At 43.2% G+C, this 12,500-nt stretch overlaps 1 protein-coding gene across 1 annotated transcript in view; it reads left to right on the top strand.

The window, feature by feature from the left end:
* dcc (DCC netrin 1 receptor) overlaps nt 1-12,500 on the top strand; it is a 220,807-nt gene that overhangs the window by 112,289 nt on the left and 96,018 nt on the right. The window contains exons 3-5 of the mRNA XM_084414580.1: nt 420-707; nt 7,254-7,404; nt 9,312-9,448. Of these exons, the coding sequence (XP_084270706.1) occupies nt 420-707; nt 7,254-7,404; nt 9,312-9,448 (576 nt within the window). The remainder of the gene's footprint in view (nt 1-419; nt 708-7,253; nt 7,405-9,311; nt 9,449-12,500) is intronic.

Raw genomic sequence — 12,500 nt, 5'->3', positions numbered from 1 at the left:
GGTGCATTCCTCACATACAAAAACCATAAAGCTATCGAAATGACCTAAAACAGAATAAATTGTCAATTATTTATTTATTCATTTACTGCTACAAAAAGTCTTTAAACTGTAACAGTAACTATTGTGACATCAGAACGGAATGAAGCAAGCAAATACAAGTGAATGTATTTGTGTATGCACACACACACTCACATCCACACTCACACACATTCACACACACACACACACACACACACACACACACACACACACACACACACACACTTACTCATTCACTCAGTCACTCACACACACACACTCACACACTCACTCACTCACACACACACACACACACACACTCACAATCACACACTCACTCACTCACTCACTCATTCAATCACACACACCTTATGTCTTGCGTCTCTGCTGTTCTCCCTCAGGTCCTCTGCGAGTGGTCGTCCCCACGGAGTCGGTCTCCACACACCTGGGTGACACTGCTCTTCTGAGGTGTGAGGTCACCGGGGAGCCCATGCCTGTGGTGCGCTGGCAGAAGAACCGGGAGGACCTACCCTTGACCTTTGACCCGGAGAGCAGAGTGGTCATCCTGCCCTCGGGGTCACTGCAGGTCAGCAGGGTTCAGCCGCCTGACTCGGCCACGTACCGATGCCTGGCAGAGAATCCCGGAAGCTCCCGCACCGGCACGGACGCCGACCTGAGAGTCCTACCGGGTGAGTCTCGCTGGATCATTTACATTTACGTTTAATCATTTAGTAGATGCTTTTATCCCAAACAACTTACAAATGAGGAGAACAAAAGAATCAATCAGACCAACAAGAGGGCAACAGTATACAACAAGCTTTGTATGCTTTAACAAGTCTCGGTTAGTCTAGCACAGTGGAGTAAAGCGTGGGATGCAGTGGAGTAAAGCGTGGGATGCAGTGGGTTAAAGCGTGGGATGCAGTGGGTTAAAGCGTGGGATGCAGTGGTGTAAAGCTTGAGATGCAGTGGTGTAAAGCGTGGGATGCAGTGGGGTAAAGCTTGAGATGCAGTGATGTAAAGCTTGAGATGCAGTGGTGTAAAGCTTGGGATGCAGTGGGGTAAAGCATGGGAAGCAGTGGGGTAAAGCGTGGGATGCAGTGGTTTAAAGCGTGGGATGCAGTGGTGTAAAGCGTGGGATGTAGTGGTGTAAAGCGTGGGATGCAGTGGTGTAAAGCGTGGGGTGCAGTGGTGTAAAGCGTGGGGTGCAGTGGTGTAAAGCGTCAGATGCAGTTTTCTAAAACGTGGGATCCAGTGGTGTAAGCGATGGATGCAGTGGTGTAAAGTGTGAGATGTGGTGTAAAGCGTGTGATGCAGTGGTGTAAAGCATGGGATGCAGTGGGGAAAAGCATGGGATGCATTGGAGTAAAGCGTGGGATGCAGTGCTGTAAAGCGTGGGATGCAGTGGTGTAAAGCGTGGGATGCAGTGGTGTAAAGCGTGGGATGCAGTGGGGAAAAGCATGGGATGCATTGGAGTAAAGCGTGGGATGCAGTGCTGTAAAGCGTGGGATGCAGTGGTGTAAAGCGTGGGATGCAGTGGTGTAAAGCGTCAGATGCAGTTTTGTAAAGCGTGGGATCCAGTGGTGTAAGCGATGGATGCAGTGGTGTAAAGTGTGAGATGTGGTGTAAAGCGTGTGATGCAGTGGTGTAAAGCGTGGGATGCAGTGGGGTAAAGCATGGGATGCATTGGTGTAAAGCGTGGGATGCAGTGGGGAAAAGCATGGGATGCATTGGAGTAAAGCGAGGGATGCAGTGGTGTAAAGCATGGGATGCAGTGGTGTAAAGGGTGGGATGCAGTGGTGTAAAGAGTGAGATGTAGTGGTGTAAAGTGTGGGATGCAGTGGTATAAAGCTTGAGATGCAGTGGTGTGAAGCGTGGGATGCAGTGGGGTAAAGCGTGGGATGCATTGGTGTAAAGCGTGGGATGCAGTGATGTAAAGCGTGGGATGTAGTGGTGTAAAGCGTGGGGTGCAGTGGTGTAAAGCATGAGATGCAGTGGTGTAAAGCGTGGGATGCAGTGAGGTAAAGCGTGGGATATAGTGGTGTAAAGCGTGGGGTGCAGTGGTGTAAAGCATGGGATGCAGTAGTGTAAAGCGTGAGATGCAGTGGTGTAAAGGGTGGGATGCAATGGTGTAAAGCTTGAGATGCATTGGTGTAAAGCGTGGGATGCATTGGAGTAAAGCGTAGGATGCAGTGGTGTAAAGCGTGGGATGCAGTGAGGTAAAGCGTGGGATGTAGTCGTGTAAAGCGTGGGGTGCAGTGGTGTAAAGCATGGGATGCAGTAGTGTAAAGCGTGAGATGCAGTGGTGTAAAGGGTGGGATGCAGTGGTGTAAAGCGTGGGATGCAGTGGAGTAAAGCATGATATACAGTGGTGTAAAGGGTGGGATGCAGTGGTGTAAAGTGTGGGATGCAGTGGTGTAAAGCGTGGGATGCAGTGGAGTAAAGCATGAGATGCAGTGGTGTAAAGGGTGAGATGCAGTGGTGTAAAGGGTGGGATGCAGTGGTGTAAAGCATGAGATGCAGTGGTGTAAAGCATGAGATGCAGTGGTGTAAAGCATGAGATGCAGTGGTGTAAAGCGTGAGATGCAGTGGTGTAAAGCGTGGGATGCAGTGGTGTAAAGCATGAGATGCAGTGGTGTAAAGCGTGGGATGCAGTGGCGTAAAGCATGAGATGCAGTGGTGTAAAGCATGAGATGCAGTGGTGTAAAGCATGAGATGCAGTGGTGTAAAGCGTGAGATGCAGTGGTGTAAAGCGTGGGATGCAGTGGTGTAAAGCGTGGGATGCAGTGGTGTAAAGCGTGGGATGCAGTGGTGTAAAGCATGAGATGCAGTGGTGTAAAGCATGAGATGCAGTGGTGTAAAGCGTGAGATGCAGTGGTGTAAAGCGTGGGATGCAGTGGTGTAAAGCGTGGGATGCAGTGGAGTAAAGCATGAGATGCAGTGGTGTAAAGGGTGAGATGCAGTGGTGTAAAGGGTGGGATGCAGTGGTGTAAAGCATGAGATGCAGTGGTGTAAAGCATGAGATGCAGTGGTGTAAAGCATGAGATGCAGTGGTGTAAAGCGTGAGATGCAGTGGTGTAAAGCGTGGGATGCAGTGGTGTAAAGCATGAGATGCAGTGGTGTAAAGCGTGAGATGCAGTGGTGTAAAGCGTGGGATGCAGTGGTGTAAAGCATGAGATGCAGTGGTGTAAAGCATGAGATGCAGTGGTGTAAAGCATGAGATGCAGTGGTGTAAAGCGTGAGATGCAGTGGTGTAAAGCGTGGGATGCAGTGGTGTAAAGCGTGGGATGCAGTGGTGTAAAGCGTGGGATGCAGTGGTGTAAAGCATGAGATGCAGTGGTGTAAAGCATGAGATGCAGTGGTGTAAAGCGTGAGATGCAGTGGTGTAAAGCGTGGGATGCAGTGGAGTAAAGCGTGAGATGCAGTGGTGTAAAGGGTGAGATGCAGTGGTGTTAGGTGTGGGATGCAGTGGGGTAAAGCGGGGGATGCAGTGGGGTAAAGCGGGCCGCCACTGGACTCTAGTGCAGTGGAGACGTGTTCTCTGGACCTAGTAAGCAATTTTGCATTTAAAATACGTCTAATAGCCGTCCAAACACAGCCCAGACATCTAGGCTAAAACAAGGCAAAATTTGAACTGTCAATGAAAATTTAATAGACGTCTAAACTATCGCCCAATAATAGACTAGTCAACAACCAGATAACAAAGAAATTAAATGAGTGAAGAAATGAAACCAAACACCTTGTAATCACTGTTTACTTTGCCTACATGATGGAATATCAAACATCTCGCAAGTTACTTTGGCAAAAGTGACATGTAACCAAATTCAAGGTTATTTTGGCTAGAAGTGTGTTACTCATAGCCGGACTATATCAGGTCTATAGTTAACCTAGACTGTGAAATGACGGCTATTGCTTGCTGGGGAGTGACGAATCATGCTTCTCTGTCTGGCATTCTGATGGACGAGTCTGGTTTTGGCTGTTGCCAGGAGAACGGTACTTGCCTGACTGCATTGTGCCAAGTGTAAAGTTTGGTGGAGGGGGGATTATGGTGTGGGGTTGTTTGGTGGAGGGGGGATTATGGTGTGGGGTTGTTTGGGGGGTGGGGGGGCGTTATGGTGTGGGGCTGTTTGGTGGAGGGGGGGGTGGTGGTATGGTGTGGGATTGTTCTTCAGGGCTCGGCCTCTTAGTTCCAGTGAAAGCTTAATGCTTCAGCAGACCAAGACATTTTGGACAATTTCATGCTCCCAAATTTGTGTGAAGAGTTTGGGGATGTTCCTGTTCCAGCATGACTGCGCTCCAGTGCACAAAGCAGGACCATAAACACATGGATGAGGAGTTTGGTGTGGAGGAACTGGACTGTCCTGCACAGAGTCCTGAACTCAACCCGAGAGAACAGCTTTGGGATGAACTAGAGCGGCGACTGAGAGCTTCTCGTCCAACATCAGTGCCTGACCTCACTAATGAGCTTCTAGAAGAATGTGCAAAAATTCCCATAAACACACTCCTAAACCTTGTGGAAAGCCTTCCCAGAGGAGTTGAAGCTGTTATAGCGGCAAAGGGTCCATATTAAACTCCACGGATCAGGAATGGGATATCATTAAAGTTGTCCCAAAACTTTTGGCAATATAGTGTATTTACAGTTTATATTTGAACAAATCATGTTAAAGGGATAGTTCACCCAAAAATGAAAATTCTATCATTGTTTACTCACCCTCAAGTTGTTCCAAACCTGTATGAGATTCTTTGTTCTGCTGAACACAAAGGAAGATATTTGGAAGAACGTTTGTAATCAACAGATCTTGGTCCCCATTGACTTCCATAGTAGGAAAAAAATATACTATGGTAGTCAATGGGGACCGAGATCTATTTGGTTACAAACATTCTTCCAAATATCTTCCTTTGTGTTCAGCAGAACAAAGAATCTCATACAGGTTTGGAACAACTTGAGGGTGAGTAAACAATGATAGAATTTTCATTTTTGGGTGAACTATCCCTTTAATGTGTATTTTGTTCCATCCAGTGAATGGAATGCTTACGATAACAAATGAAAGTGTAGCAAAAGCTTATCAGCGCTCAAATATCAGTCATTTTCCATAAATGATTTCTGCAGCTCTGACATTTTCGTTGATCAATGTACGAGAATCAATGACTTGTTAGTCCAGTTTGAGTCAGTGACCTCAGCGTCCTGCTAATGATTCCAGTCTCCTTTATATTCTACTAATGCTCTCCTTAAACAAGACCAGAAATCAGGAGAAATGCTGTCGCTCCTGATTTAAGTTTTTTTTGGGGCTTGAAACACATGCATGAAAACGCTTGTTGATGCACAAACTCTGTTTCTTGCGGTGAGGGTGAATGTGTTTTCTGCTGTCAGTTTCAGCTGAACCCTGCTGAGATAGTTAGTTAAACTGTTGACATGATTATAGCAACTACACATTTGGTTTAATGAGACCGATCCATTTCAGCTGTTCTCTCATGAATGTCGGCCCCATCTTCGTCCCACTCAGGTGTGTGAGTGTGATGATCAGGTGTGTGATGATGGACTGAAGCTGTTCCTGGAGTGTTAGATGGGAAACTATGGGAAAGAGTGAATCCCCTCCGGCCAGAACTGACTGGTGTGTTTTCTGACTGCCAAACGGTGGATCTGATGGGAAGCGTCTCTAAAGGCCCAGACGGACTGAAATAGGGCATTCTGGGAGGAAACGCTCCTGCAGGCGTACAGGAGGAAAACTGTGCTCAATTTATCCTGAGAGTTCAGAGGTCACAGAAATGCAGAGACTAGACGAGAAACAACTGCATTAAAAGGATTCTAGTTATGTGTGTGTGTGTGTGTGTGTGTCCACTGGCACTGCGCGAGCGGAGCGAACGTTTTTAATTAATTCCTATGGAAGTCGAGCTCACGCTCACGCAGTGCATTGTGGGATTGAGAGTGTTGAGAGTGTCAAAAGGTTGGGCGGTTCTCGACTTTATGCAAATATCAAGCGAAAAACGCGGTCGGCAGCCAATCGCTGTGAGGTTCGGGTTGTGACGTCTGTCTTGAGAGTTTAAAAATATTTGAATAGAGTTTATGCTGGATTTTGTGTAGCCTGGAAATCCAGACCCAAATCTGAAAGATAAATGGTCTGGCGTCGACTAATGAAGCTCGGCCAGCTCGAGGGGCGGCACCAAGCATGCGTTTGAAAATCTCACTGCACGCAATTGGATAACACTACGACCAATCACAACAAGCCCCATACGCTCAGCTACCAGCGCAGCTAACTGGTAGATTAGACTCTTGCCGAATCCAGTCGGCAAAGCAGCAAAAACGCCCTTCTTGCAAAGGAAGGATTCGAGCGGCGTCTTCTGTTCCTGTTTTAGATTAAAAGCCAAGTCTAACTCGTTCATTGTAGCGGCCAAAGCCGTTTCAAACAACTGGTGTTCATCCAGAGCCATCTTGCAATGTTTACTAATGACTTCGCCGTCACAGCGCTGTCGTCATCTCGCCTCTGGCCCGCCTATATCAGATAACCCGCTGTGATTGGTGCAGCTCGGATACAAGCGCATATTTAATGAGCATCATTACACGACGCCAGAGTAACTCGCTGAGCAAATTCAACTTGTGCTCTCGCGAGAACTCTGGATTACCAGGGTAGATTTTGTGCGCAAATAATTTTATTTTACAAATGAGACGCTTTGCAGTTGTTATATATATGTTAAATATTTCAGTGTGGATGTGTTCATTGTGATTTTACTGGCTAGGTTTACAAACGTTTATAAAATTGACAGGATATCTTTGCTTGTGGCATTTAGAAACAAAGCTTGTCTATTTCCAAATGTAATCGTGTGGCTCTTGATATATTGTCAATATATCGATGATTATATTGTCCGTGTGTTGAAAAAAACATAGATTAAACACAATCATTAACATAGATTTAACACATTAGCCATTAGAGTTTAGCCGCTGTAGTGGACACGCACCGCTAGTGTTAGTGTCTCGTTTTCCAACACTAATATCTAAACATTCTTGAATCAAGATACATTTACTGGAGAAGAACAATGACTGAAGATATTAAGATGTTTGTACTGACGAAAATACAGCGGAAGAACATCATGTTTTGCGGTATACATTCATATGCGCCTCCAGAGACGAAGCTTCCTGACCAGAGCGAGAATAAACAATCAGATGCATGTATGTGTGTAATCTAACGCGTGTGTGTGTGTGTGTGTGTGTGTGTGTGTGTGTGTGTGTGTGTGTCGAGCAGAGCCTGGAGTGGCGAGAGGTCTGGTGTTCCTCCAGAGACCTCAGAAGGTTTCGGCTCTTCAGGGAACAGATGCGGTTCTGGAATGTTCCGCCTCCGGGTTTCCAAACCCGTCCTTCCACTGGATGAGGGGAACCGAGCTCGTCCAGAGCAGGTGAGCACAAACACACATCATGAGGAACACACACACATCATGAGGAGCACACACACATCATGAGGAGCACACACACATCATGAGGAACACACACACATCATGAGGAGCACACACATCATGAGGAGCACACACACATCATGAGGAGCACACACACATCATGAGGAGCACACACATCATGAGGAACACACACATCATCAGGAGCACACACACATCATGAGGAACACACACACATCATGAGGAGCACACACACATCATGAGGAGCACACACATCATGAGGAACACACACATCATCAGGAGCACACACACATCATGAGGAGCACACACACATCATGAGGAGCACACACATCATGAGGAACACACACATCATCAGGAGCACACACACATCATGAGGAACACACACACATCATGAGGAACACACACACATCATGAGGAGCACACACACATCATGAGGAACACACACACATCATGAGGAACACAACTATAAACTGCTGATAAATACATTATATTTACACTAGCCAAGGCTGCGTTTATTTGATTAAAAATACAGTAAAAATGTGAAATACTATTCCGATGTAAATCAGCTGTTCTCTATGTGAATATACAGTAAAGTGTAATTTATTCCTGTGAATTTTCAGCATCATTACTCCAGTCTTCAGTGTCACATGATCCTTTAGAAATCACTCTAATATGATGATTTGATGATCAAGAAACAGTTATGATTATTATCAGTGTTGAAAACAGTTATATGTTTGTGGAAACCGTGATACATTTTATTTTTCAGGATTCTTTGACAGCATTTATTTGACAAAGAATTTTGTGTAACATTATGGGCCCTATCTCGCACCCAGCGCAATTGACTTTGTTCAGCGACGCATGTATCATCAAACTCGGGAATGAACTTGCGCTCCCGGGGGCGGTTCAGGGAAAAGAGGCGGCGTGTTCCGGCGCAAACGTTCCCTGGTGCTATTTTGCAGTTTCAGAAAACAATTCCTCCTCTGACCAGGAGAAACCTCGTCTAAAGTCAGTGACGCGTTGCACATGTTATTCAGATGCTATTTTAAGGGCGCATGCTTGGCCATAATCAATGTAGCGTGTGTCATCTACACAGAAGCAGCAGTTCTCATTTTTAGAAAACCATACATTATTACAAGGAAAAATATTCCACACGAGGGAAATCATTGTGGTGTCCATGAAGATGTGAAAAATAGGCATAAATCTAGCTTACACATTTACCCAAATTATCATACGCCTGTTTAACCAAAGCTAATCTGTGTGTGTTTCTCCGTCCCCAATGTCACTTCTCTGTGTTTTACGGCCCTGACGGGAACGTCGGTCTCCTCGGCTGTGAACCGCTCCTGGCAAATCCGCCGTTATAATAGCAATCCGCCATGGAACAAGCGCGCCTGCTCTTAAAGGGAATGTGAGATGACGCTCTGATTGGTTTATTTCACGTTATGCCCAAACCACACCTATGAGTAATGAAGCTCTTCAGACCAACACATTCTAGATTTGCATCGGGCGCAAGAGTCATTTATCCCGCCGGTATAATAGCAACAGCGCCCGAGATCCGCCCACAAAGTTACTTGTGTTTCAGATCGTTAAAATAGGACCCGATAAATGTCTTTACTGTCTTTAATGCATCCTTGATGAATAAAAGTATTAATTTCTAACTGAATAGTAAAATGTTATTGACTTTTGGTCGATTGACACTTTTGGCAGCTGATCTCTATACTAATAAACTTTTATTAAAGCTTGAAATGAGAGCAGAAGACCCGAGTGCCTGGCTTCAGCTGTAGCGTTCTCATTCTCTCTCAGACGTGTCCGAGGAAATCCTCATATCTTCTGGGAATACCTCAGCTGTTGAAGTAAAGACTGATGGTGTGTCTGTGTGACTGATTCTCTCTCAGATCGAAGAAATACTCTCTGCTGAGCGGCAGCAACCTCCTGATCCTCAGCGTCACGGACGACGATTCGGGAGTCTACACCTGCGTCGCTCAGAACAAACACCAGAACATCTCCGCGTCCTGCGAGCTCTCTGTGCTCGGTGAGTTCACTCACTCTATCCACAAACACCGACTGAGACTGTGATGAGATCAAACCCTATAACCACTGACACTCATACTAACCCTGAGCTCACTTCATCACAAACCACTGGTTTGATGTTTACTTGAATTATTCCTCTATATATGGACAGAGTTTGTTTGGTTTAGTGTAGAGGTGTAACGATCCCCTCATGTCACGATCCGATACATATCCCGATACTGAACTCACAATACCATATTATTGCGATACTCAAAAACGTGTGATAAAAGGTTAACAAAAAATGCACTGTTGATTAAAATGCTAAATTTGGTATTACATTGTGTGTGTAAATGAATCGGCTTTTGGGACTTGGTGCTGAAACCCAAAGCACAGGACAATAGAGACGCCAGAATAACAATATTCATGATTCTGAAAATACTGAATTATTGTAGATGAATATGCTTGTGCTCTTTTACTGACTAGATATATTTAAAATAATGTAGCCACTTTTTACTGGTAACATCAGACATGTGGCATTATCAGGACCCACAAATATTCCCCCACTGCATTATTATACATTATATTCAACATTATATATAGTAGTTTAATGTAGTACTGGCACTAAAACTCTGAAAACTTGAAATTCTTCACACACAATAATTTCATTTTGGGTGAACTATACACATATTGTGACACGATATATTGTTACACCCCTAGTTTAGTGTGTTTATACGCCGAGCAAGAATAAGAAGTGTTTAGTGACTGAAGCTTTCAGTGGCGTGAGCTGTCGTGATTGTTTAGTGATCGATTAGTTTATCACGTACATGAGGAAGTTAAAGGAATCGTTCGCCTGAGTGGCCTTCATGAATATACAACACTTTTGCAGTGCAGTTGTAGTGTTTCTCCTTTCAACATGAAGCGCCGGAGCTCTTGTGAAGATGGACTCTCAGTGGTTCTTTAAAGAGGCTTTTTAAGTGAAGCATTTTGCATGAACGCCCTTCAGATTCACTCTGTAAAATCGCGCCAACATTCTTCAGGCGTTCTCTGTCTGATGATCTCAGAGGACAATCGTATCTCAATCCCGTCTTCAGCTTCAGACACGACTTATAGGCGCCAGTGTTCAGATCCGTTAGGAACACGGCAAAAAATGCTGTTCTTACTTAGTATTTTTGTCTTGTTTCCAGTCCAAATATCTAAACATTCTTAAATCAAGATGCATTCACTAGATGAGTAAAATGCCATAAGATATTATGTCTTGTTTTCTGGGGAAATAAATCAAAATGAAGGGAGTTTTTGCTTAAAACAAGCAAAATGATCTGCCAATGGGGAAAGAAAAATAATCTTGTTTCTGTTTGAATTAAGAATGTTATTCTTACCACATTGGCAGATAATATAGCTTTTTATTAGCAACAACTCACTTGAATTTGATTTATTTCCCTAGAAAACAAGACAAATGCTTCTTGGTTTAAGAATTTTTTGATATTTGAACTGGACACAAGACAAAAATACTAAGTTAGAAAGCATTTTTTGCCAGGAAAATGATTCTCCTTCATTGCCAGAGGTGTGGATATAATTGAAGCCACGGCCTCCTCTAGTGAGATGATTGAATCTGCTGTTGGCAGAAGACATATTTTATCCTAGACTTAAAAAGTCATCAGCTTTTGGGCTTCTTGTGATTAAAAAGGCATATTTTTATCTTGTCAGATACTCAACTAGACGTGCAGTGATGCTGTATTCATCCATTCTGCAAAACCGCATCAGTAATCTGTTCATAAGCGGCTGCAAACATCTGTTCAGAGAGCATTTGAGCCATGATCCATCGCAGATGAAGTTCTTTAGGAAGAGTCCGTGTGGACGCCATTGCTGAACACGTTAATATTCATGTGTTGTTTCGAGTTTGTGTGGGATTAAAGTGATTCTGAAGAAACTTTGACTCCTAACCCTTTTGTGAAGAAACTCTTGTTTTTTTCATCTGATTCTCATTTCCATGAGTTTCATGTTCCTTTGTGAGATTCTCCATTTGATCGTTAGCGCTTTGAAAATAGGTTTTTGTTCTTGTTATTTTTCCATCCATGTAAATGCTCTGTTTATATTCAGCGGTTATTATGTCAGACTTCACAGCTTTGCGTGTTTTTGTAGATGTTTTATTCATTTTGTGAAACAGATGGTTCAGATTCTGTATTGTGATTGGATGCTGGTAAACACAAACTCTATTCAACAGTTAGTTCTGATCCGCAAATCTGATTGACTGTTCATATATCAGCTCTGAGAGGTTTCAGTGTTTGTGTTGTCTGTGTGTTGATTGGTTGATTGATTGATTGATTGATTGGTTGGTTGGTTGGTTGATTGATTGATTGATTGATTGATTGATTGATTGATTGATTATAAAAGCATATAAAAGTTACATTGATGTAAATATAAAAGTTACATTAAGAAATGTATAGCCTATTAAAAAAGTGTTACATTGATAAAAGAATATAAAAGTGTTACATTGATAAAAGAATATAAAAGTGTTACATTGATAAAAGCACAGACGTTACCTTGATAAAAGCATATAAAAGTGTTATATTGATACACTGATCAAAATCGTTTAAAAGTGTTACATTGATACAAGTATATATAAAAGTTACATTGATAAAAGCATATGAAAGTGTTACATTAATACAATTATGTATAAAAGTGTTACATTGATAAAAAAACGTTTTAAAAGTGTTACATTGATAAAAACGTTTAATAGTGTTACATTGATACAAGTATGTATAAAAGTGTTACATTGATAAAAGAATATAAAAGTGTTACATTGATAAAAGCATATGAAAGTGTTACATTAATACAAGTATGTAGAAAAGTGTTACATTGATAAAAGAATATAAAAGTGTTACATTGATTAAAAAACGTTTTAAAAGTGTTACATTGATAAATGCATGTGTCTCACGCACGCAGTGTTCATCACGAGAGACGCGTTTATTTGTGTTCTCAGCACAAACTCACTTCTTTTGTTTTTGATATCTTCAGTCATTTTGCTTCTTCTCCAGTAAATGTGTCTTGATTTAAGAGTGTTTAGAGATTAGTGC

The sequence above is a fragment of the Rutilus rutilus genome (assembly GCF_951802725.1).
Source record: "Rutilus rutilus genome assembly, chromosome: 7".
Lineage (NCBI taxonomy): Eukaryota > Metazoa > Chordata > Actinopteri > Cypriniformes > Leuciscidae > Rutilus > Rutilus rutilus.
Note: the sequence above shows the minus strand (reverse complement) of the source record. Positions and strands in the feature narration are given on the sequence as shown.